This window comes from Halichoeres trimaculatus, unplaced genomic scaffold (genome assembly GCF_033239565.1).
Source record: "Halichoeres trimaculatus isolate MK-OKI-2021-1 unplaced genomic scaffold, fHalTri1.1 fHalTri1_scaffold_16, whole genome shotgun sequence".
NCBI classification, from domain to species: domain Eukaryota; kingdom Metazoa; phylum Chordata; class Actinopteri; order Labriformes; family Labridae; genus Halichoeres; species Halichoeres trimaculatus.
The window spans coordinates 15,223,888-15,245,462 of record NW_027437194.1 but is presented as its reverse complement, the minus strand read 5'-3'; the positions used below and the strand labels follow the sequence as shown (position 1 = coordinate 15,245,462).

Genomic DNA, 21,575 nt, shown 5'->3' with positions numbered 1-21,575 from the left:
CAGGCAGTCCCTCTCTTCAGCTAAGGCTGGAGTAATCACACCACAACGGTCCAAATCATTTCCATCAGGAGAAACATGCTGCAAGTCCAGGAAGAGACATGCAAAGCTCAAAATCAAACAACAGCAAACCCACGGGAAGAGAAGAACATGCTGGAAAAACAAGAACTACATTAAAGCAAACATGCTGCAGGTAGAAGCCAAGAAACAAACAAAGATGACATATTTATCACAGATCCACGTTTTTTCTTACTTACAGGCTCCAGAGAAGTCTCCAGTGTTTCTAGATCAAGTTTCTTTGAAGTTTTTTCTTTGCATAGTTTAGTTTTAGCCTGCGTCTGTGGATGCAGTGGTGATCTGTGGTTTGTGGAGGTGATTTTGAGGTCATGCAGTGATTTTCACTGCAGAGTCATGTCTGTTTTTCAATGCAGTGCTGCCTGAGAGCCTATGAACAATGTTCATCCTGTATTTATTTAATCCTTGTCCATTTGGACAGAAACTTCTCCAGACTCTGAATCTTTTAATGATGGTGTGATTTGATGACAAAATCCTCTATTTCTAAACCTCTTCTCATTGTACCCAAACCTGTTGATCATTAACCTTGTTAGTTTGGAGATTTTGTTTTCTTTTTTCTTTTTCTTTCCTCGACTGTCTAAAACATGTTGCTGGCATCAGCTTTAAATGAGCATTCATTTTTCTTCAAATAGTGTTTTTCAGTGTTCAGTGTGATGTTTTTGCACTGCACCTTTAACAGATAAAAAACTATAAACTACCTTTTATTTGAACATTTCACACGGCTCAAACAGAAATGTAAAGCCAACATAAGTCCAGAGAAGAAGTGCAGAGTTCCCTCATAGTGAGGAATATCTGTGGGAATATTTAAGGAGCATGTGTGAAGAGGTCACTGAAGGTCAGCATTGACTGCTTTCGCTGCTGCATTGTTGACACCCTGATGTAATAAAACCAGAGCACTGAATTCTGTTAGAGGAGCTCATACTCAACAGAAAAACAAGACTTGGCTTTAGGAAGAGCTCTATTGTTCCAGAGCTAGAGGGAGTTTATGTACATGTCTGGTTTTATGCATTGGAGTCTAAAATTGATGATGATGATGATGATGATGATGATGATGATGATGAAGCTGAAAAAGCCCTTGTTTCTGTGTGAGATATTGAGCAGAACAGTGCTACAGTGTGAGGAGTGGTAGCTGTTTATTTTTACTGTTTCTGATTAACGGATGGAGTGATATTGCTGTTTAGAAACCACCTCACAGTCAAATCAACAAGAGGAGGTCAGTGAGATCCTTATAGAAACGATAGAGATGCTGTTAGACACAGTGAACATTTATCCTTAGAATAAAATTGTCAGCTGTTCTGAAAGGTGAAGCTTCTCTGAGTCCAGTTCAGGTGGTTTTTAACTCTGTCACTGATTTATGGTTGGTCAGTTAGATTAGCTTCTGCATTTGTTTGGAGTAGGGATGGTAATTGATAAGATTTTGTCAATACCGATGCCCTTATCGATTCTGCTTATCGATTCTGCTTATCGATTCTGCTTATCGATTCTGCTTATCGATCTGATTCTTTGTCGATTCCCTTATCAATTCCTGTTGTGAATTTTCTTGGTACAAAAAGTAGCTTTACAGGTTTTCTGTGTCAACAACATTTAATTGAGTTTATACTGTAAGTGGATAAAATGTAATTGGTCCCTAAATCTGGATATTTCTGGGCATAAATATACAGAAAAAGGTAAAAATTTCACACAATGTGACGTTGATATTCTGTGTTATAATATATTAATAATTAAAGTAGGCCATCTAGTGTCTCAAAGTGGTTATAGAAATGGTTTAAGTTGTTTGGAAGCTTTCTGTAGTTATGAAGTCAGCCATGAGCCTTTCAATTGTCTGTTAGCTTTTGACATTTGAAATTCTCAGTATTTTTTACAAAGAGTTGATGTGATATGTTTCTGTGATGAAAGTTGAAATTTTATTCTGAAGCTGAAGTTATACTGATGTATGCTAACTGCTAGCATATCAATGCAGTTTCCCATAAACGTTAGCATCAAGCTTGTGCTATTTTGTTATTTTGGTAAATAAGGTGATGTATACCATTTCAAATGTACTGAATATGAATCTCCTGAGAGAGTAATACACATTTCTTTATGGAGTCAGTTCTTCAGTAAAACTTCGAGCTGAAATTCCTGAATCAGAGTTTTCTTGGGAAACGTTATCAAACTGTTAAGCTAAGATAGCTGCAGCAGACTAAGGCCCAGAGACTCTGGCACAATGTAAAGAATTGATATGGGAATCATTAAGCACAAAGGCTAACGATATTGATGGATTGAAACATTTCTTACTGATTCTTAACAGAAACCAGTTTTCCCATCCCTAGTTTGGAGTCAGAAAGCAGAAACTGGATTTTGGATATTTTTGAGGTTGTTGGGCATAAGGTGTGGAGTATAAACTCATTAGAGCACCTTTTAAGTTTTGACTAAAAAGCTTCTGAATTTATATCTGAAACGGTTTAAATTCAGCTGAATCAAACTTTGGCTTGTTTTCTGTGAGAGCATGAAGTGAGTGTTTGTTCTGCAGCTTCAGGACACTTAGAGCGATTTCCTCCAGAGGATTTTCAGTTGACCCTCAGCTTTTATTGGGGTTGTAACTTCAGGACCTCGTCTGTCTGTCGTCTCCTTCCAACAGTTCAGAGAAGTTTCGTGTTGGACAGGAAAGATGAAGTGATTTGTTGAAATACCAGAGACACATTCTTGCATGTAACGTCCAGACTTTCCGTTCCCGCTCCGGCCCGGCTTCACAGAGTCCTAATGAAGGATTTCCGCTCCCATTTTTGAGGACCGTGTTGGCTTCATTTCCTTCTCTCTCCCCTGATAAGTCGCCCTGCTGCAGACGGGACGCTCGGAGCTCGTGGTGGAGCGTAAAAATGAGCCTGTCATTAAGTTTATGGAGGGTGGTTCACTTCTCTCTGCTGTTTCTGTTGAAACCAGGAACAGAGAGATGGAGGTTAGATCAGCCCTCATGATCAGGTTTCAGAAAGAGACTCCATCAGGGAGGACAGAGGACATGAACCAGGGCTTTGAAGTTTTCTGCAGCTACAAGTTGGAGCTACAGTTAGTTTATCTTTATACCATGATACACACCTCATGTTGTAACAGGAGCATTTTAATAAAAATGAGTCCTTAGAAAGCCTCATCATCTTCTCTTGTTCACAAAATAATCAGTCTGTGGACATGTAGTTTAAAAACTTCCCTGAACCTTCTCTGATTTGGAAATGGATCAAAAAAGATTTTATACGTGGTCAGAAAATTTTGGAATACTTTGAAAAAAAACAGGAAGAGACGAAGAAAAACGGTTCCTGGCTGTTGGTCCCAGAAGCTTCAGTAAATGTCAAATTAATTCTATTTCATAGCATTTTATTGGCCTCGCCTCGATCTCTCTCCGGACTGGAGACTTTATAAGTTTGAGGCTTGGTGCCAGAAAGGTTCTAAATGTAGAAAAACATCCATTAATAAATGAAATGACTGGAATCAAAGCATGGAGGCATGCTGAAAAGAGGCTTTCAGGTTTCAAAGTCACAGATCATTTAGATTTTTCAGCCGACATGCTTCTGAAGCTTCACTGGATTAAGAGTTCATTTTGGAGGTAAAAATGATTTACCTTTAATGGGATAGTCATTTTTTTAGGGATTGTGTGTCTGCATTGATTCATAAAACCTTGGGGCGTGGGTTTGAAGCAGACACTTGCGGCTATGCCTTGTTTTTCGTTTCGTTTCGATGATCTGATGCACACAGCACTGCAGGAGCCTCATTGGACAACAAAGCTGTCAGTCATCAAAATTCCTCTTTATGGGGCATTCAAACAAATTCAAACTTGTGAGAAAAAACTAACTCTGTGACAATAAGACCCGACTGTAAAGTCAGAAACTGTGTTTGATAAACATTTATTTGACCTTGATTTGGATTTTAGAGCTTGAGTGTTGACATGGAGGAGGCGGGCTCTATGAGCTATTCCACAGATGACCCGCAGGGGGAGCTTTGACTCTTTCTGCTTCAATCAGTGATGGTGTCCATTGATATATACATTCAGTGATTTTAATGGCTGCTTCTCCTGCTGCAAAGTTATCGTCATCATCACTGCCTTTAGCACTGTCAGCTACTTTGTTTTTATCATCTGTGAGGTGAAAGTGTAAAACAGCTGGAAGCTAACAGCTGGAAGCTAACAGCTGGAAGCTAACAGCTGGACGCTAACAGCTGCAGTGCTGTGACTCACCAATGCCAGTTTTACAAACTTATTTTCTATTTTCTATTTTGGGCAATTATTTTTATTACTCATGCCATATGTGTGTTGTTGCAGTTTAACCAGTGTGTATTTATTCTGTGGTAGTGTTTCACTGTTAATTGACCGCCTCCTGTTCACTTTAAGGACAGTGAGAGAAGCAACCCAAACTTGCCATCTGGTCGGCCGTGGTAAAAATCTCAAAGTTTCTTCTATAATTTGGGTCAGATGTCAGTAGCACCTGGTTTACATGTCAGTGTCATGCCTCTGCAAACCTCTCATTAACACACACACACACACACACACACACACACACACACACACACACACACACACACACACACACACACACACACACACACACACACACACACACACACACTCACACACAGAGCTACCCTTCAAAAAAGGATTCCTGTCAGGCAAAAAGAAGCAAAACCAAAGTGGAATCTGTGGCAAAGAAAAAAGTTCTATAGTGAGCCCCTGCATCAAGTCTGCACCCAGTGCACCCAGTCTGCACCCAGTCTGCACCCGGTCTGCACCCAGTCTGCACCCAGTCTGCACCCAGTCTGCACCCAGTCTGTTCATTTAAAGCTGAAAACAGCGTGGGGCTTTCTTTTTCAAACAGCACTTATCTGTGTAAGTGAGGAGGCTCTGAATCCCCCGGCAGGCTGAGAGGGACAGAGAGCACTCAGTGTGGTCTGAACTGGATCTCCAACACTGGGAGGTTGACCAGGACTTGACTTATTTAGATTAGAAAGATAATGTGTCCCTGCAGTTACACTGAGACTAGGCTGAGACCAGAGACACGCATACGGAGACTGAACCGCAGCAGGTCACCGGGACACGTTAACAGCCTGAGTCTCTCAGAGCAGGAAGAAAGAGAGACGTCATGAATGAAAAACAGTGTTGTGGAGAATAAAAAAAGAGGAATGTTTGTCTTTGTAGTTCTGAGCTTCAAAGTGAATGCAGTCTGAAATTATTAGCACTTTAATGTGGTTTAATGTCAAAAAGCCAAGTTTTCTCTCAGTCACGCTCCTCCATTAACACTCACAAACAGAGCTCTGCAGATTTCCCACAACATGAACTTATAAAACCCTCCATAGGACTTCATGCGTGCCGTATCTGTTTTTTATTTCTGTGGAGCAGTTGATTATTTGTCCTACAAATTGCATGCTTTCACTCCCCTTCTGTTTGTCTCTGTTTTCCTGTCTCTGTCAGATGGAAGAAAACTTACTCCCTCTTCATGAACTCCTGGCACAGAGACCGGGACTCTTTGGTTTGTCCGAAAAGTGATTCCCACTTTTGTTTTGTTATAAGCACAAAAAACCTCAAACTGAGACCTTAAGACTGAGAACAATGAAGATAACAAGCTGACTTGCATTAGAAACGGATAGATTTTAAAACTACAGCTGATGGAAAACCATAAACTTTGACGATGGGGGTATTGTGATTGGTTTTTGACTTGATGCTGTCCCTCTGGTACCCTTGTTGTAGCTTTATGTGACTTACAGCTCATTTTAAAACTATCATTTCAGCCTCTGTTTGAAACACTTGGGTGTCTCTTTAAGGCTCCTCGCTTCACAAAGCCCCTTGACTCTGATTGGACAGCCATCGAGAGGCCTGTCCGGCGCAGAGCTGTTGGAAAAACACTGGTGTTTGAGGCCCACTCCTCTAATATTTCAGGACCTCCTAAAACCGTCTCATCCTAAAACTGTTGTTGTGTAAACAGCAAAGTTCCTCGTAAGGCCAGGACAAAATGCTATTCTCGCGATTCAATTCTATTACGATTTTTGGGGTACGGATTTGATTAAAATTGCGATTCTTTGATATTTACATTTTGCGGTTTTTAGTTTGCTTTTTTAACAAATGATGATGATAATGTCTACAGACTGTATCAGGAGCCGTATTTTCCCATAAAATGCACATCTGACTCAGAGAGAAACATCTCACCCTCTGCTGGAGAAAAGTGGTAACTTTTTTCCAATCCAATTTATAAACAAAGACTGAAATGAAGAAATTGAATTTGAAAAAAAAAAGATTTTTTGACAAAGAATCCAGGTTTTGATATTGCCAAAGAAAAAACCCTGATATATCGATTTTTCGACGTTTTTTCTACCACCCGAGTTCCTGGGCCTTAATGTTTCTGAGTTTCAGAGGTGGCAATGGTGGCGTTTCTATCCAACAAAGGTCAGACAGGAGACATCTGTGCAGGGAAACCCTCGGAAAAACTAAATCTCAATAGGATTTTCTGTTTTAACTGTGTCTACGATCAGAAATATTGATGAGAAAGCATCTTGGCTTCTTGCTGGATCATCGCTCAGGATTCTGGGAGAGAGGAGAGGCAGTGGCTGAACATTTAGCCATGTTGTCCTCCTCTCACACTCTGTGGTTGTTTACTTCCTCTCACTGAGGTTAACCCAGAAACATCGTTTCTGCCTCTGCAGCTGCTGCTGAGTGTTTGTGTAACGCTCAGATCTGTTCAACTGACCCTCGCTGAAAACTCAGGGTGAGGGTGGATGTAAGGGCAGACATGAGGCTGAGTGGAGGATGGTGTTAGAGGACTCTTGACACACTCACACACACATACTCACTCACACACACACACAGGGGCAGTTTGAACAGTAGAGAGAGGGAAAGTGTTGAGGTGTGCCAGAAGGCCCTCAGTCTAAAGCCCGGCTGATGGAGCGGTGTCGGGCCTCTTGGCTCTCAAAGAGTCCTTTCATGGAGAGGCAGCAGGCTGGAGGAATGCAGGAGCCAGCAGTCTGATTCAGCTTGGGATGGAAAAGCATCCCACTGCCCCAAATCCCTCCTTTTCCATCGCTGTGGTAACATGCCATCATTTAAAAAAGAGCTGCAGGAAGCTTTAGCATCACTTATTAGTCATCCTGGTTTTCTGAACATTTATTCACTGAGCGACGAAATGCTGCTGCAGCGTGTTGAGGGGCACGTGGACAACTGAAGAGAGGGGTCCAGAGACATCTGGCAGCGGCTCTTTAACAAATCTGAAACCCTGAAAGGGGCCCCTGGAGGCCCCATACCTGCAGTATCTGGGCATCAGAGGAAACCAGTGAAATACGCCTCTTTAACACGTTGATGCCTGAGAATGTCCGGAAAACTTCAGGACTTTTTGTGGGGACTTTTGGCAGGAAAAAGCCCAGATAATGCCAGGGTGATCTTTTCAGCTGTTCACACATTAGCTAACCAGTTTGCACTCAATTTCTGACAGAGAGATGCAGTTGTCTTAGCGAGAGGAAAAAAAGCATGAACCACCCTCTGCGAATAAGCTGGACGTAACATGGGTGTATTTTTGCGATGCTTCTGAGCTGAAGAAAGAAGGAATGCTCAAGTCTTCAGCTGGTCTGCTAAGTTTATGTCACTTAAACTCTTTCATGAAAAGTATCAACACTTCTACTTTCACCAGTCTTTAAATTTTCTGCAGCAGTGAAGCTGCTTCTAACACATATCTTTATAACTGAGCTGACCAGTTGTTAATTCTTGAGAAGATTGATTTATCATAAATACATTCGACATACAGCAGATCCAGGATACTCTGGGTCTGTTTGGACAGCAACAGGTGGAAAAACTCCTTTTCTTTTCTCTTATCAGTGTTTTAAGACACCCGACTGATCAGAGGATGTATGACACAGAAAAACAGTGCAGCAGTCAGATAAAGAGACAAATGGCTGCTGTATACGCTGGTTTTATCTGCTTAACATAAACATCACAATGTGAAGTTAGAGAGTGATAGTGTATTGCCTGAGTAAAGGAGGAAACAGATGAGGTTGGATTAATGTTTCAGAAAGCCTTGTTTGAACTGAACAAGGTGTCAGAGGCAGCTTTTAATCAGGATTCTGCCTGTTTTTGCTCCGTGTTGAGGAAAGACAAAACATTCCTCATCCTCTGAGCTCAGCAGACGCGAGAATCTGATCAACCTGGACCTGATCTAAAACAGAGCCAACCGTCTGACCCGACCCCGCCAGAGTTATCTCAGCTCGGCTCTGTGAGGATTAATGACAGAAGGTCGGCATTAAGTGTGGAGAGATATGAGCACTCACTGACCGAAGGGGGGGTTATGATGTTAGAGGAACCACTGGATGCTCTGTGGGAAATGTTGGGCTGTTAACAGAGCATTAACGTACAGCTCACGTTCAATATTTCCAATCAGGAGGTTGATTTGTGCCAAAGGTTTGCAGGCTTACAGAGGATGTTTGGCTGTTCCCTCTGAAACATCATTTTGTTTTTATGTCTGCAGCAGATTTTTTACAGATGGGAGCAGCGTGCTGTTCCTTCAAACAAAGACTCCAGCTCTGTTTGCCTTTCGCTTTATTTCTACACTCTCGATGTTTAGAGGACACAGTGGGGACGTCCAAAAGTTTGAGCCCAACATCTTGGCAGACTCTGTCAGACTGTCTCGGCTGCAGACCAGAGATGATCTGCAGGACATGATCACATAGAGTGCACGCAAATCCAGCATCTGCATCCAATGCAGGAATATTCAGAGCAATAATCCCTCTGTCTGCATACATCTATGACTGGATTAAACTCCAATCTGTGGAGGGAAGTGTGGCTCCTGGGAGGAATGCTGTTTGGTTTTGTTCACTGAAGTCCTCAGCACCACCAATTTCCTCCTGCAGCCACATCTGTGGAGCACATGCTCGTAACACAGGGACAGCCGAGCCGAGTGGAGCTAATAACCGAGCCGTGCGTCGTGTCTGCCGCTCACATGGGCCTGAGCCTGATTAACTCGCAGGGAGAGCAGAGCCAATCACATGGAGCAGCCAGAGTATCCATTACACACAGCACTCATAAAAAAGAAAAGTATGCAACGTGTATATCAGAGTCAGAATCTGAGAGAAGGAGCTGAAACAGTCAGACTTTCCACTGATGGCCTTTGTTTCTCCTCTGGAGACAACAGAAAATAACCATGAAATCAAACCAAAATTATACCTTCAGCTAATTTATGCCTGTCGTACTCTGCTTTTTGCATTCTGTCATCTGTCATTATTTTTTTCCTGTCAGTGGAAAAACTTGGAGGTCTCAGCTCCCTTTAAATCAACAATACACATGCTGAACCATTTCACCACCAAGCAACAAGAGAGCTTCAAACTCAAAGATAAACCACGCTTAACATCTATTTGAAGTGTCTCTTTATATTTAGGTTGGATGTATTTTGAAAAGACATTAAAACTCCCCCTGCTTCATCTGCTCCTCGGACCAAAGCGCGTCACCTCAGCTGTAGAGCTCCGACTCAGATCAGCTGATTGACAGCACCATTATTAAGGTCCAAGATGCAGCTTAGATTTTTAAATTCAAGAAAAACTAGAAAAGCACTCTGAGAGCGCAGACCTCCGCCAAGCATATTGTGATTGTTACTCAACACTTTAGTCCTACTTTAATGTTATACTCCCTTTCAGCAGACTGTCTGCTACAATTTGGTGTTAGTTGCAGGTTTGTACAATAATTTGTTACTTGACAGTGTTGAAAATTATGATGACCCGTTACACATTTTTTAGGTATAGGCCGATCATCGGCAGCATATCGGCATCTGCCCTTTTTTTTGATCCGACGGCAGATAAGAAACAAATTTAAAACTGTGTTGTTGCAGCTGTGATGCAAACTCCACTGTTTCCAGTCACTACTCAGTCCCCTGTCCCACCCACAGTACCATCTGATTGGTTACAAGCAGGGCCATGGCTTGGGAAAGAGCCAATCAGCAGTGCAGTTGTTACAGTTATTGCAGTTACATTGAAATGTTGAAAAAACCTTATTGTAGAAACTTTATCTATTTATTTCTAAAAGTTTTTATTTAACTTTATAAAACATGTGGCTGAGCCTAGGAGCTGTTTATTAAACTCATGCTTAATGAAGTTCAGTGTTGGAGTTTGTATTGTTCAACATTTTGACACCAATATTTGAACTTTTACTGCAAATTAATATCGGCTTCAGATATCGGTTATCAGCCTCCTTGACTACCAATAATCAGCATCGGCCCGGAAAAATCCATATCGGTCTATCTCTAATATTAATATGCTACATATATTGGATCTGAGTATCCAGTATATTACCAGGATACGGATCGTACTCATCATGAGCTTGTCTTGTATTGTTTTGCAAAGCAATCCGACCATTTATCATGGAGTTATATACACATATGGTGAAAACGGCCCTATCTCACAATGATAAAGAATCATTTAAAAAAAGTCCTGGATCTAGATGGTGATCTGGATCACCTCCAAAATTTAATCACTTCTTCCTTATCCCATTATGAACATTTCCTGAAAATTTCATCAAGATCCATTTGTTAGTTTATGAGTTATGTTGTTCACAGGCAGACAAACAAACTCCCCAAAAACATAACCGCCTTGGTGAGGTAATGAGTTGTTTTTATCAGAAAATGCAACTTACAAATTTACAAGAATATCAGCAAAGAGGTGATGTTCCTGCTTTGTCCACAGGGGGTGCCAAACACAACAGAAAGTTTACCACAGGAGCCTGAAGAGAATCAACAATGTATCATGAGCTGCGTTTGTAAACTGCCTGATCCTTTCAGGCTGATCATGTGTGAACTAAAACAGCTGAAATTTTCCCTCCAGTATTAATCAGGAAAAATTTACCGTATGTATAAATTTGTCAGGTTGAAGAAGGAGAATTATATCCACTCTGAAAGTTTACGATTTTCAGGAGCACATATCTGAAAGAGGCTGGTAAAAACCACCTGTACTGTTCTGTCTTTTCATTTTTTTCTTCTATTTCCTGTAAAAAAAACCATTAAACATGCAGGTGAATCTGTTTCCATCTTCTATTCCTCCAAATGAAGTCGCAATTACTAGTACAAGTTTTCAACAGCTGCGTCTATTTAATCCAACAGAAATTAAAGGAACATGCTGTATATTTTACAATTTTTGTGGGCAACACGGAAACAGAGCATCTCATTCAAAACTTTTGAGCAAGACTCAAAGTAACACAATGAATAAAAGGGTATTGTTTCCACTCAACTCTGCCCTCAACCACATTCAACCACACTGTTCATAAAGTAGTGTCTGAGCTGCTCGCTGTTATTCAACATGGCACCCAGTCTCCAGCCAGCAGAGTCAGGATCCTGCATGGCTAAATGTGGACACCAGGAACCCCACACAGATAGGGCCTTGAGTGTCTCCTTGTCCAGAATACTTTTATTCAGTGGTTTAATTTGCACTCATGTTTTCCCTCTCCTCGTCTCTTTGTTTCTGCAGCTGATCCAGGTCAGGCAGTGGAGGCAGAAGCTGTTGCTGAAGCTCAGAGTGGATCTGCACCAACACCAGATGGTAAGACAAACATACGACTCATTTCGTTATCTGAGCTGTTAACAAACTCAACAATCAACTAAAAAAATCCCTGAAATGCCCACACAGCTCTTTATTTAAAATCTTTTATCCCATTTAAAAAGGTAGAGAAGTAGAAATATCTTAAAGGAAGCTTTGTGCTGCCTCAGCCAGACTCAGCAAATGTTTCCTGGAGTCTTGTCATCGAGCTGAGGTTTCCAGGTTTGTTCTTCTGCCGAGGCCAAAACCAAAAGCTCTCTCACAGCACTTCACCCAGAGGAGCTGCTGAATGACTGAGAGGGTGGATCAACCAGAACAACAACAACAGATCTGTTCTTCTGATTCTAAGAAAGACGTTGGAGTCAAGTGAGGGATGTACTTTTTAAATTAGCATGAATTAATCCCTAAACATTGCTCAGACCTGGGGTCTGCAAAAAAAGACTTGAGCTAGAGATTCTGGTTCAGTGTGTGCTTCTTCAAAATTCAGATGAATAGTTTTAACCAGGGAAACCTTGTTTCCTGTCAACTTCTGTATTGAAAATTATTCTTAAAAAATATCTAAAATTTAGAAAAAAATGTGTCTTCTTAATTATGGTCTTTTGGGGTCAGACTCCAGTGGGGAAAAAAAATCTTTAAAGTAAGAAGGCATTAAAAATGTTCTCAAAATGCCCCATGGATGGTGTCTGAGAAGGACAGTACCTTTCAAAATAAAACTTAGAGAGTGATTGGAGAAACGTCTGTCTGTCACATTCATTACAGTGCATCAGATTAACCAAATATTTCAAGCTGTAGGCTTGTGTGCAGGTAAAACTCTTTGAAATGATTAGTTTGATTAGTGGACTAGTTGAATTGATTAGTCTGAGTTCTAACAACTCTGTTTCACTGTGCCAACCATAGGCTGTATATAGAGAGGACAGTGTGGCTTGGCCATTTATCATTGTACAGTTTTGAAGCCAAAATACCCCAGTCACAGGCGCAGTCATTGGTAGCAGTTGTGCAGCAAGAGTCTGCCCAGTAGAGACTGTGAGGGATTCTGGGAGAATTTGAGTGGAGCTGGGTGACCAATTAATTATTTTTTTTCTTTCGAGAGTCTAATCACTTCCTGACTCTAACTCCCGACATATTTTACATTCCCCCCAAAAAATACATGAGAACGGAAGCTGTCAATCATCGTTAAACGTTACTTAAAACCTCATTTTTAACCTCGTATAACTAATGAAAACTTTTCAGAAAAAAGAGGATTTGAATACAAGACAGTCAAATGATATCTTCAAATCACCAAAACAATCGGATGTGAGAAACATTTCTACGAGGTGTATTAATTTTTTAAAGTTTGACCACAGCCCATCTGGAATGACTGGAGAGCTGGATTTTTTTTACCTATACTGCAGCCAACCACCAGGGGGAGCAGTTTTCGTGGCGACCTCACTTTGAGCAGAGCAAGCGGACAGTCTATTGTGCCATCGTTAAGTCAATCGTTCAGAATACAGAACTCATTTATCCCACTGACTGATACAAAGTTATTCCAACTCAGGACATCAAGTTATCCCAAGAGTTTAGCGCAGTCTTACCACCAGGTACACTCTAAAAGAGGATCCATTACATGATTTTCTCTGATCTCTGGCAGCTCTATTTAGCTGAAGCAGCTTATTTTTAACACAAAATGTGTGTCGCCGTGAAGTTAAATCTATATCGATTACCATGTTTATCTAAATTCCATCCCACTCTGAAATATCCATGCTGAATGTTACCTTAATTATTCTGAATCACATTCGATAACATATTTCTGTTCCAGCTTGACATAACAGTGTTTCTATTTAAACTACTGAATGTGCAATTTTAGACAATATCAAAACTAATGAAATACAAAGACCTGAACCTTAAAACTGAATTTGTTCCTTGTGCCTTAACATCTTAACATTATAAGAGCAGTTGATCCTGAATTTTAACAAACATATTTTTCCACTCATTTGTTGAGATATTTGGTGTGTGTTGTTTTGATTTGGAGAAATCAGCCATAGAGGTCTGCCATCCCTCAAATCTAATGGGTCACATGGTATAAATTAGAATAACAAAAGCAAGCTGGTTATCATCCCATCCAGTTTAAGGAATAGCTTTTGAAATACTTCAAAAGTATTTGCCAGTTGTTTTGGTTAGCTGAGGTTGAGCGTGCATCAGCCCCTCTAACAAAGCACAGGCCCTGCAAACATCCAGGTTTTCCAGGACTTCGCTCCTTCTGTCACTATCTCTGCAGTGACGACAATCTTCATGACCTCTTTTTGAACCTGGTTTTCTTATCATCCAGGGATGAGAAGACCAGAAATATCTTGTAAATGCACTGCAAACTGCCAGGACTTAGAAACATTATTTACCTATTGTCTGATCATGTTTTTCCAACAGTCAGACCAACAGGTAGCAAGTTTTCCTGGCAAAGAACAGCATGTTATTCCAACAATTATGTCTAGTTTCAACAACTCATATTAGGTTTTCTCAACAGATGCTATTAAGTGTAACCAACTTAATATCAGTGTTTGAAAAACCTGTATTAAACGGTTTGATCTTATTAACTCTTTGTGGGGTTATGCTAGCGTGCAGGCTTATCCTCTCCTGTTTTTGCTGCTGGTCTTTAACAGCCCGTACCTTCAACCATCCTCCCACTTTAACAGTGTTACGAGTTTGTGAAGTCCACTAAAGGGAAGCTGTGCAGCTTTCATGCAGAATATTTGTTTGTACTGAAGCTGACCCTGATTAAACCTGTCAGTTTAAGTTTTAATAATACTCAAAAACAGGTTTGTTGATGGCTTTCCCTTCTGGACTGGTAGGATGTGGCATCATGGTGGGTGTTCGGTGTTCAGTGTGGCCTCCTGCCATCAATCATTTTATAATTTAAGAGCAAGCTTGGACCGTGCTGCAGCAGGGTCTGTTTAATACCAGGGTACAGTAATGGAAAAGTACAATATGAGGACTGACCGTCAGCTGAAAATGAGCTCTCAGAAGTAATGGTTTTCAGAAACATTATGGAGTCATTCTTTGATATGAAACAGAGCTGTGTTTCATTATTCTCTCTGTTCTTAGATGATTGTTTTAGGAAGACTTTCACAGCACAGAGGTTAGATATGTGACCTGTTTAAGAAAGAATTGTGGTGTGGTGTTCACCGAGGTCATTATTTGTATTTCGGTCAATCAGATTATGTTCAGTTCAGTTTCTGGAAGCTGAGCTCAGCACAGCATGAAACTCTCAGGGGTACATATTTCTTCCAGAGATCTGTATGTAGAAAATATTTAGATTAACACTGAAAGCAATAATTGCACTCATTATTTGTTTGCAGTAACCAAAGAATCTTATGTGGTCATGTTATGAAAGTTTTTCCACCCAGCCCTGTCACACTTTATCTTTATTTACTCCTCTTTTATGTCAGCTCTGAAATTTTACTGAGCTATTTTTGTGATCTCTGATTCTTTTACTCTGGTTGGTAGTGGAGCTCTTGATAACCATGAGGTTAAATGTCCACAGTTATTAGCTCCTGAGATTCCTCTGTTAGCTGCTGTGTTTGAAAGATACTATGAGGATCTGGCTCGCCACCTTCTGGCCTGGACTCTCATACACTGTCTTAAAGATTTAACCAGGAGTGTGTTTGCTTTGGAACAATTGTTTTTTAGTGCAAGACAACTTTTTACCAGATACAATGCAACAAGGTGAGGTATTTATCAGTACAGTTATGTAGCACTGTTGTTTGAAATGTGACAACAAGCAAGCGTTGTGAGTTAGTACTTTAAGTCAGCTACAAGTAGCACCACTGGCACCTCAGTGCTACGACATATCCGTAAGCTAACGTCACAACAAGCAGACTGTCAGTTCTTACAGTAGTTTAGTAGCTGTTCTTATGTAATGGGACTGACAGCCTGATGCTTGACAGACTAAAGTTTGAACAGACCGTTGCAGAATAATTGCTGCATGTGAGTTGGAATGAACATTGTCACAAACAACCTAGCCCTTTTAGCCTTTAGCTTGGGCTGCATTACTCTCCCGTTTAGCTTTCTTCTGCTCTTCTGTCTTTTTTGTGTCAGATACTTTGGCTCCAGTGTCCAATGTCACAACAAAATTAATCACAGAAATCATTATCAGCAGAGAAAAACACAGATATCTCTTCTCTTCTAAACTTCATCAGCCAGCGTGGTGTTGTCATAGAGACTTAGATGCGCCGTAAATAAGCGCAGTCCTGCCCGACCTCATTAGGAAGCTTGGAAGTAGCATTTCAAAATAATCTATATTAGCGCTGATAATGTCATCTTAAAGTGCAAGTTACAACCGGACAGATATCTAAAAGGGAGACTCCTACAGCCCCTCTAAATATTATACACATCTGAAAGCACTCGACTGGAGTTTAGCATGAGGAGTGTGCTAGTTCCAGTTTGTAGTGTTGACCAATGAGGTGTCAGGAGGTCTGCAGGAAAACTGTTTGTATGGAGAGCAAAAGCAAGAGGAACACAATTCCAGCTCCCATCAGCGCTAATCTGAGGATTATCTATCTGCCTGTAAGAGCAGCTAATGTCTGTTCTGGGTGTAGTCAGACAGAAGCAAATGGGTTTAGAGATTTCGTTTTGGGAATTTATTTCAAATCTAAGGATCTGTTGGCCATCCAGTTTGACCAAAACTTCTTAAGATAAGATAAGATAATACTCTGCAGCAGTCCGACACTGGAGCGGTGCCTGGAAGAGAAATAGGGCTGTGAAGGTTGTCACTGCCCTGTGATAAAACTGATGCATTACGTTGGGTGATGAACGCTGATGTTCCCATCATATTCACCTGCTTGCCGTAAATTTTCCCAAATCTTAATGTTCAACTCTTAAATCTTGTCAGGACTTGTCAGGCTTGCTTTTTTTCTGAACTATGGAGTTTGATTTGTGGGTATCTTTTTTATGCGTCTAGTTTAACTGTAACCCTTTCACTGAGACTGTCATTGACTGTATTTTTTGAGCAGTCATTTGTTGGACAAACAGGCCAGTTGTTCAAGCGGACCAGGATCTGGACTCCTGCCAGAGCTCTGGCTTTGAGAGAAAGCTGCTTTTCATTACCTCTATCTCTTGGGAAAAGGACTAATCAATCAAGCACTTCAGCCTTGATATTTGAGACATCCATGCCTCCATAAAAGTCCGCTGCGCCTCACAATGTGGCTGGCTGTAGACCAGCAGTGATGAAGGCTGAATCACCCGGTGGATTGCTGAAAGTGGGCCAGCCCTCATGCAGGCATGCTGCCTTTATCTCTGCAGGAGTGCATTACATTCTGTGAGGGAGCGGTGATTAGTAAGGGCGTTTGAAGTGTTGATTCAGAATACAACAGCCAAAATTGGGCAACAAACATCCATCGCTGCTGTCCCGATGAAGGACAAACTATTTCATTCTGGACTGGACTGTTTCACATGGCTGAAGCTCTTCTTGTCGGAGCCTCACACATGTCAGCACAGACTGTGATCCTTTAAAAGCAGCACATGCTTGTACTAATATCACAATTTATGAAAAAATAGTCCATTCTTCATGTAGGAGACTAGTTAGGACCAGATTAGACTTCAGTTATCAACATCATCCGTGCTCTTTATATCGCTACTTCCTGATTCAGCTACATTCTCTGCTTGTGGTGCACAGGAAACCATTTCTACTAAATACAAGTTGTGTCAGAATTGGAGCTCATAAATGAGGAGTAGCGGTGGATCACACTAAAATTATTACAAACAAAGAAAAGAGAGGAGATGTCATGCACGGCCATTGAATCAGTGACGATGGAGGAGGATAACGAAACCAGAAGTGTAGGGGCCTAACTGACCAATCACAGGGCACTCAGTCTGCAAAGGTTTGTTTGACACATTGTATTCTGATACATTATTAAGGCGGTCAGGCTCCATACACAAGTTTCTGGGCGAGTATGCAAATCTACAATGTATGTTATGGTGTAAACGAGATGAACACTGTTTATGGCAAAATTAGCTTTCGGCCTGAATGCTGTGCAAACAAAGATTTATGTAAAAAAAAAATTAGGAAAAAAGGAACAATAGCATTGGATATGTGCTCTACAAACCAAAGATTTTATGTTTAGACAGTGTTAGCTTTCCATGACAAACTTAGTTGTTGTTTACTGGGACACTCCACAAAGCCACAGTACAGTACAGTACAGGAGGTTAACTTTAAAAGTTTGACCAAAATACACTGAAGTGTCTCCTAGTTTCAACAAAGCTTTTCAAAACCCCTCAGGTTATGCCTTCTCCAGCTTCGAAATGAGGCTCATATGAATATCAAAACAGCTGATTGCTGACTACATCAGAGTCCACAGATGAATGTGTCATTGTTGAATCAGTGGGATCTGTCAGGGCCATGTGCTCTGAATAAAAGCAGATGTCTTGTGTCTGTTTCACCATCCTCTACCAACTTATTCTGTTCACAACCTGCTTATCCGTCAGCAAATTCATTTATATCTAAGATTAAAGCCTTAAAACTCAACAGTCTCACTCTTCGGACCTTTTTATCACATTGTTCCTGTGGTTGAGTCGTCTTGACACACATTAAAGCTCCACCAAGCGGTTCAGTTCAGTTCAGTTCAGTTCAGTTCAGTTCAGTTCAGTTCAGTTCATCTCAGTACAGCATGCATTTTGTGGCATTTCCTGTGACTAAAACTGGGACAGGTCCCCAAATTACTGAGACGAACCATTCAACTTTCTGGCACCCTTTTGTTGGGGTGCCAGACATCCCGACCACAGAAGGTGGTGCTAAGCCGCATTTCCACCAAGCAGACCAGCTCGGTTCATCTCGGTACGGCGCGCATTTTATGACATTTCCACTGACTTATTCTGAGACAGATCACTAAATAACTGAGACGGGCTGTCCCCCTTTTTGGGACCCTTTCTTATGGGTGCCAGACTGAACCGACAGACCGTTGATTGGTTGGAAAAATCATCACTTACCCCGACAACGGCTGCTGTATTCCTCTTGGTGGCACACAGTCTTCTCTGAAACAAAGCTAGATTGCACTTTGTAACAAAGAGCCAAATGCCAATCACAAAGAAGAATTGCTGAATGTCTTCCATCATTACTCTTTGTTTACTGTGTCGCATTTTTCTTCTTCATTGGATTCATTGACGGGGTACACCGTGTCGCACATGTGACATGGCGTCACACTATTACATAGCTGGCGCAGCTGGTGTCCAGCTTTCATGCCCCCTACCAAGAAGGGCACGTTTAGCTGTACAAACACAAACAGCATCAAGCTTAGTTGAACCAACCCATACCAAACTGTACTAATCCAAACCGGACCTCTTAGCAAAAGCAGGGCTAATGACTTTAAAGCAAAAGACCTTTTGTTGATCCCCTTTTCATGTCCTCTTCTCCTCCTGTGAGAAACCTTGAAGTTGTTTCATCCTCCCTGTCCTGTGCTCACAGACTGATTCACTCACTCACTCAGTCAGAGAGCTGCTGAACGTCCTGAAATGAGGGCTGAAGATGTTATAATTAAAGAGCAGTGTGGTGACATCAGTCATTTGCCGACCGCGCTGTGGAGAGATCTGCAGCGGCCAGGAGGGGAAGCTGGGCACAGGAATGTGTTTCCATTCATAAAGGTGAAATGTAGATGGTACCAAGTGCCAGGAGTAAGTGTTTATCATCGTTTGCACAGAACCATCCTTTCACTGCTCTTACACATTAATCCGCCCAGCCCAGAGACATACCAGAAAAGAGTCAAACATTCCTGCACCAGACCCGTAGCTCTGAGGTCAAAATGCTCTGATCATCTGTGTTTTACTCTCAGTCTGAAGCAGTCGATTATTCTTCTGCAGAGCCCCTGAGTCTTTGTGAAAGTCAGCATAAGCAATTCTCATATTTAGTTTGGCTAATTGCATTGCTGTTGGACGTCTCCTGGGACACATTTAAGGAAAGTTTCAAGTATTCACGAGCAAGCTTAATTGAAACTTCAGGTCTGGGGAACACTCAGCACCCCCTTCACTCTGCAGAGAGGAAAAACAGAGCTGGAGTCATTTTTCATTTCTTGCTCTCTGGTGGCTTACAAACGTTTCTTTGCCTCTGTCCTTGTTTACCTTTGTTTTTTCTTTCTCCATCGTTCTCTTTCCATTACCGAAGGCCGTTTATCCAGCTTCATTTCATCTGCTGTCAGCCACACTCACATCCTGCAGAAACAAAGCATGGGGTCTCTAATCAACTCTTAGAGGGGGCGCTGATCTGGGGCCAGAAGACAGGATGGGGGAAAAGTTGGTTCTGTTTGTTGGTTCATCTGTTCAACGCATAGATTCATAGAAAAGATCAGTGTAGACACCAGAATGTCACCCGCTGAGTTTGCCATTTTGGTCCTCCTGTTTAGTTTTGGTTCTCTTGGGAGGAAAAGCGACCATATTTGGATGTGTGGGTGGGGCCAGAGTATCACAAGTATGCATCTTGCTGTTTTCTTTTAGCAGTGAGCATGACGCGGTGATTATAGCTTCAGAGTAGCATCCTTCAAAGGATCCAGCCGTATTGTTTGAATTTGTGTTCAAATAATCATGGGATATGTTGGGCTGTGAAGAGTGCACCCTCTGCACCCTCTGCACCCTGAGAAAAGTAAGACTCTTTGTTGGCTGCACTCAAAGCAGCCTTCCTTACACAGACAGCCTTTGATACAAGTCCAATCCCCAATATCTGAGCCTGAGTCGACTCCCAATTACCTGAGGGTGAGTCCAAAGCCCTGTTTCCACCAAGTGGTCCGGTTTGGATCAGTACAGTTTGGTATGGGTTGGCTCAATAAAGCCTGATGCTATTTGTGTTTCTACAGCTAAGTGTACCCTTCTTGGTGGTCGGCATGTAAGCTGGATGCTGATAGCTGTGTCAGTTTCGTGATAGTGTGACCATGTCACATGTGCGACACAGAGTACCCTGTTAACAAATCCAGCAAAGGAGAAAAACGCAACACAGTGAACAAAGAGCAATGATAGAAGACATCCAGCAATTCTTCCTCTTTGTGATTCGCATGTGGCTCTTTGTTACAAAGCACAATCAAGCTGTGTGCTGCCAGGAGAAATACAGCAGCTGCTGACACAGGAAGTAATGATTCTTTCCACCAATCAAAGAACTGTAGTGTTTCTAGCTCCACCTTTTGGGGTCAGATTGGTATGTCGGGCACCCCAACAGAAGGGTACCAAAAAGTGGGACGGTACGGGTTGGTCATTTGGGAATCTTTCCTGGGATCAGTCAGTGGAACTGAGAGGAACAGACCCGAACCACTTGATGGAAAAAGTACTCAAGATGAGTGCATGTTACTTGAGACTGAGTCCCAGTCAAAACCCCAATACTTCAATCAAGTCTCAATTTTCTGAGTCTAAATAAATTCTAAATTCTTTCAGAGCAAAGTTCCACATAGCTGCATAGAGGTTGGGTCCAAGTAGATTCTGTTGTTGGACATTTCAACATGGGGTTCTATGTATCAGTGTTGTAGACAGCCTCTGGTGGACACAAGAGGAACTGCAGCTGTTGAAACGTTCATGTTTCTAGACTTCTTCAGTTTCATTTGGCAGACTCTTTTGTCCAAACAACTCACAACGTGAGCAAGAATTGAAACAGAAGGGAAAACCTTAGTTAGTTTGACAAAGTGCTGCAAGTTATTTGGCAGCAGGTGCTACCATTAAGAGCCAGAAGGATTTTTTTTCTTTCCTTCCCATGTAGAGTAATGTAGCCATAACTAACCACAATTAACCACTGCAACAATATAGTTCAACCTTCAACAACATTCATTAATCAGAGCGCTCAAATGTTTGTTTCATATTTGTGCCTCTGATTTTACCGCTTGACTGCTTTGTGTCGTAAATGATCCTAATGAATGTGTTTAGGGGAGTAAGTCAGAGACTTTACCCTTCATTTGGTCTCTTCTTTGTGTCTGAAAATAACGGAAAAACTCTGACACATGCTAAAACTTCGCAAACAGACATCCATAAAAGGCAGCAAAAGAATGCGATTGTCAGTC

General features: G+C 41.5%; 1 protein-coding gene across 1 annotated transcript in view; it reads left to right on the top strand.

Annotated features, from left to right (window-relative positions):
• The window catches only part of ror2 (receptor tyrosine kinase-like orphan receptor 2), a 56,685-nt gene that overhangs the window by 15,930 nt on the left and 19,180 nt on the right, over positions 1–21,575 (top strand). Inside the window, exon 2 of the mRNA XM_074691170.1 lies at positions 11,515–11,586. Within this exon, the coding sequence (XP_074547271.1) occupies positions 11,515–11,586 (72 nt within the window). The remainder of the gene's footprint in view (positions 1–11,514; positions 11,587–21,575) is intronic.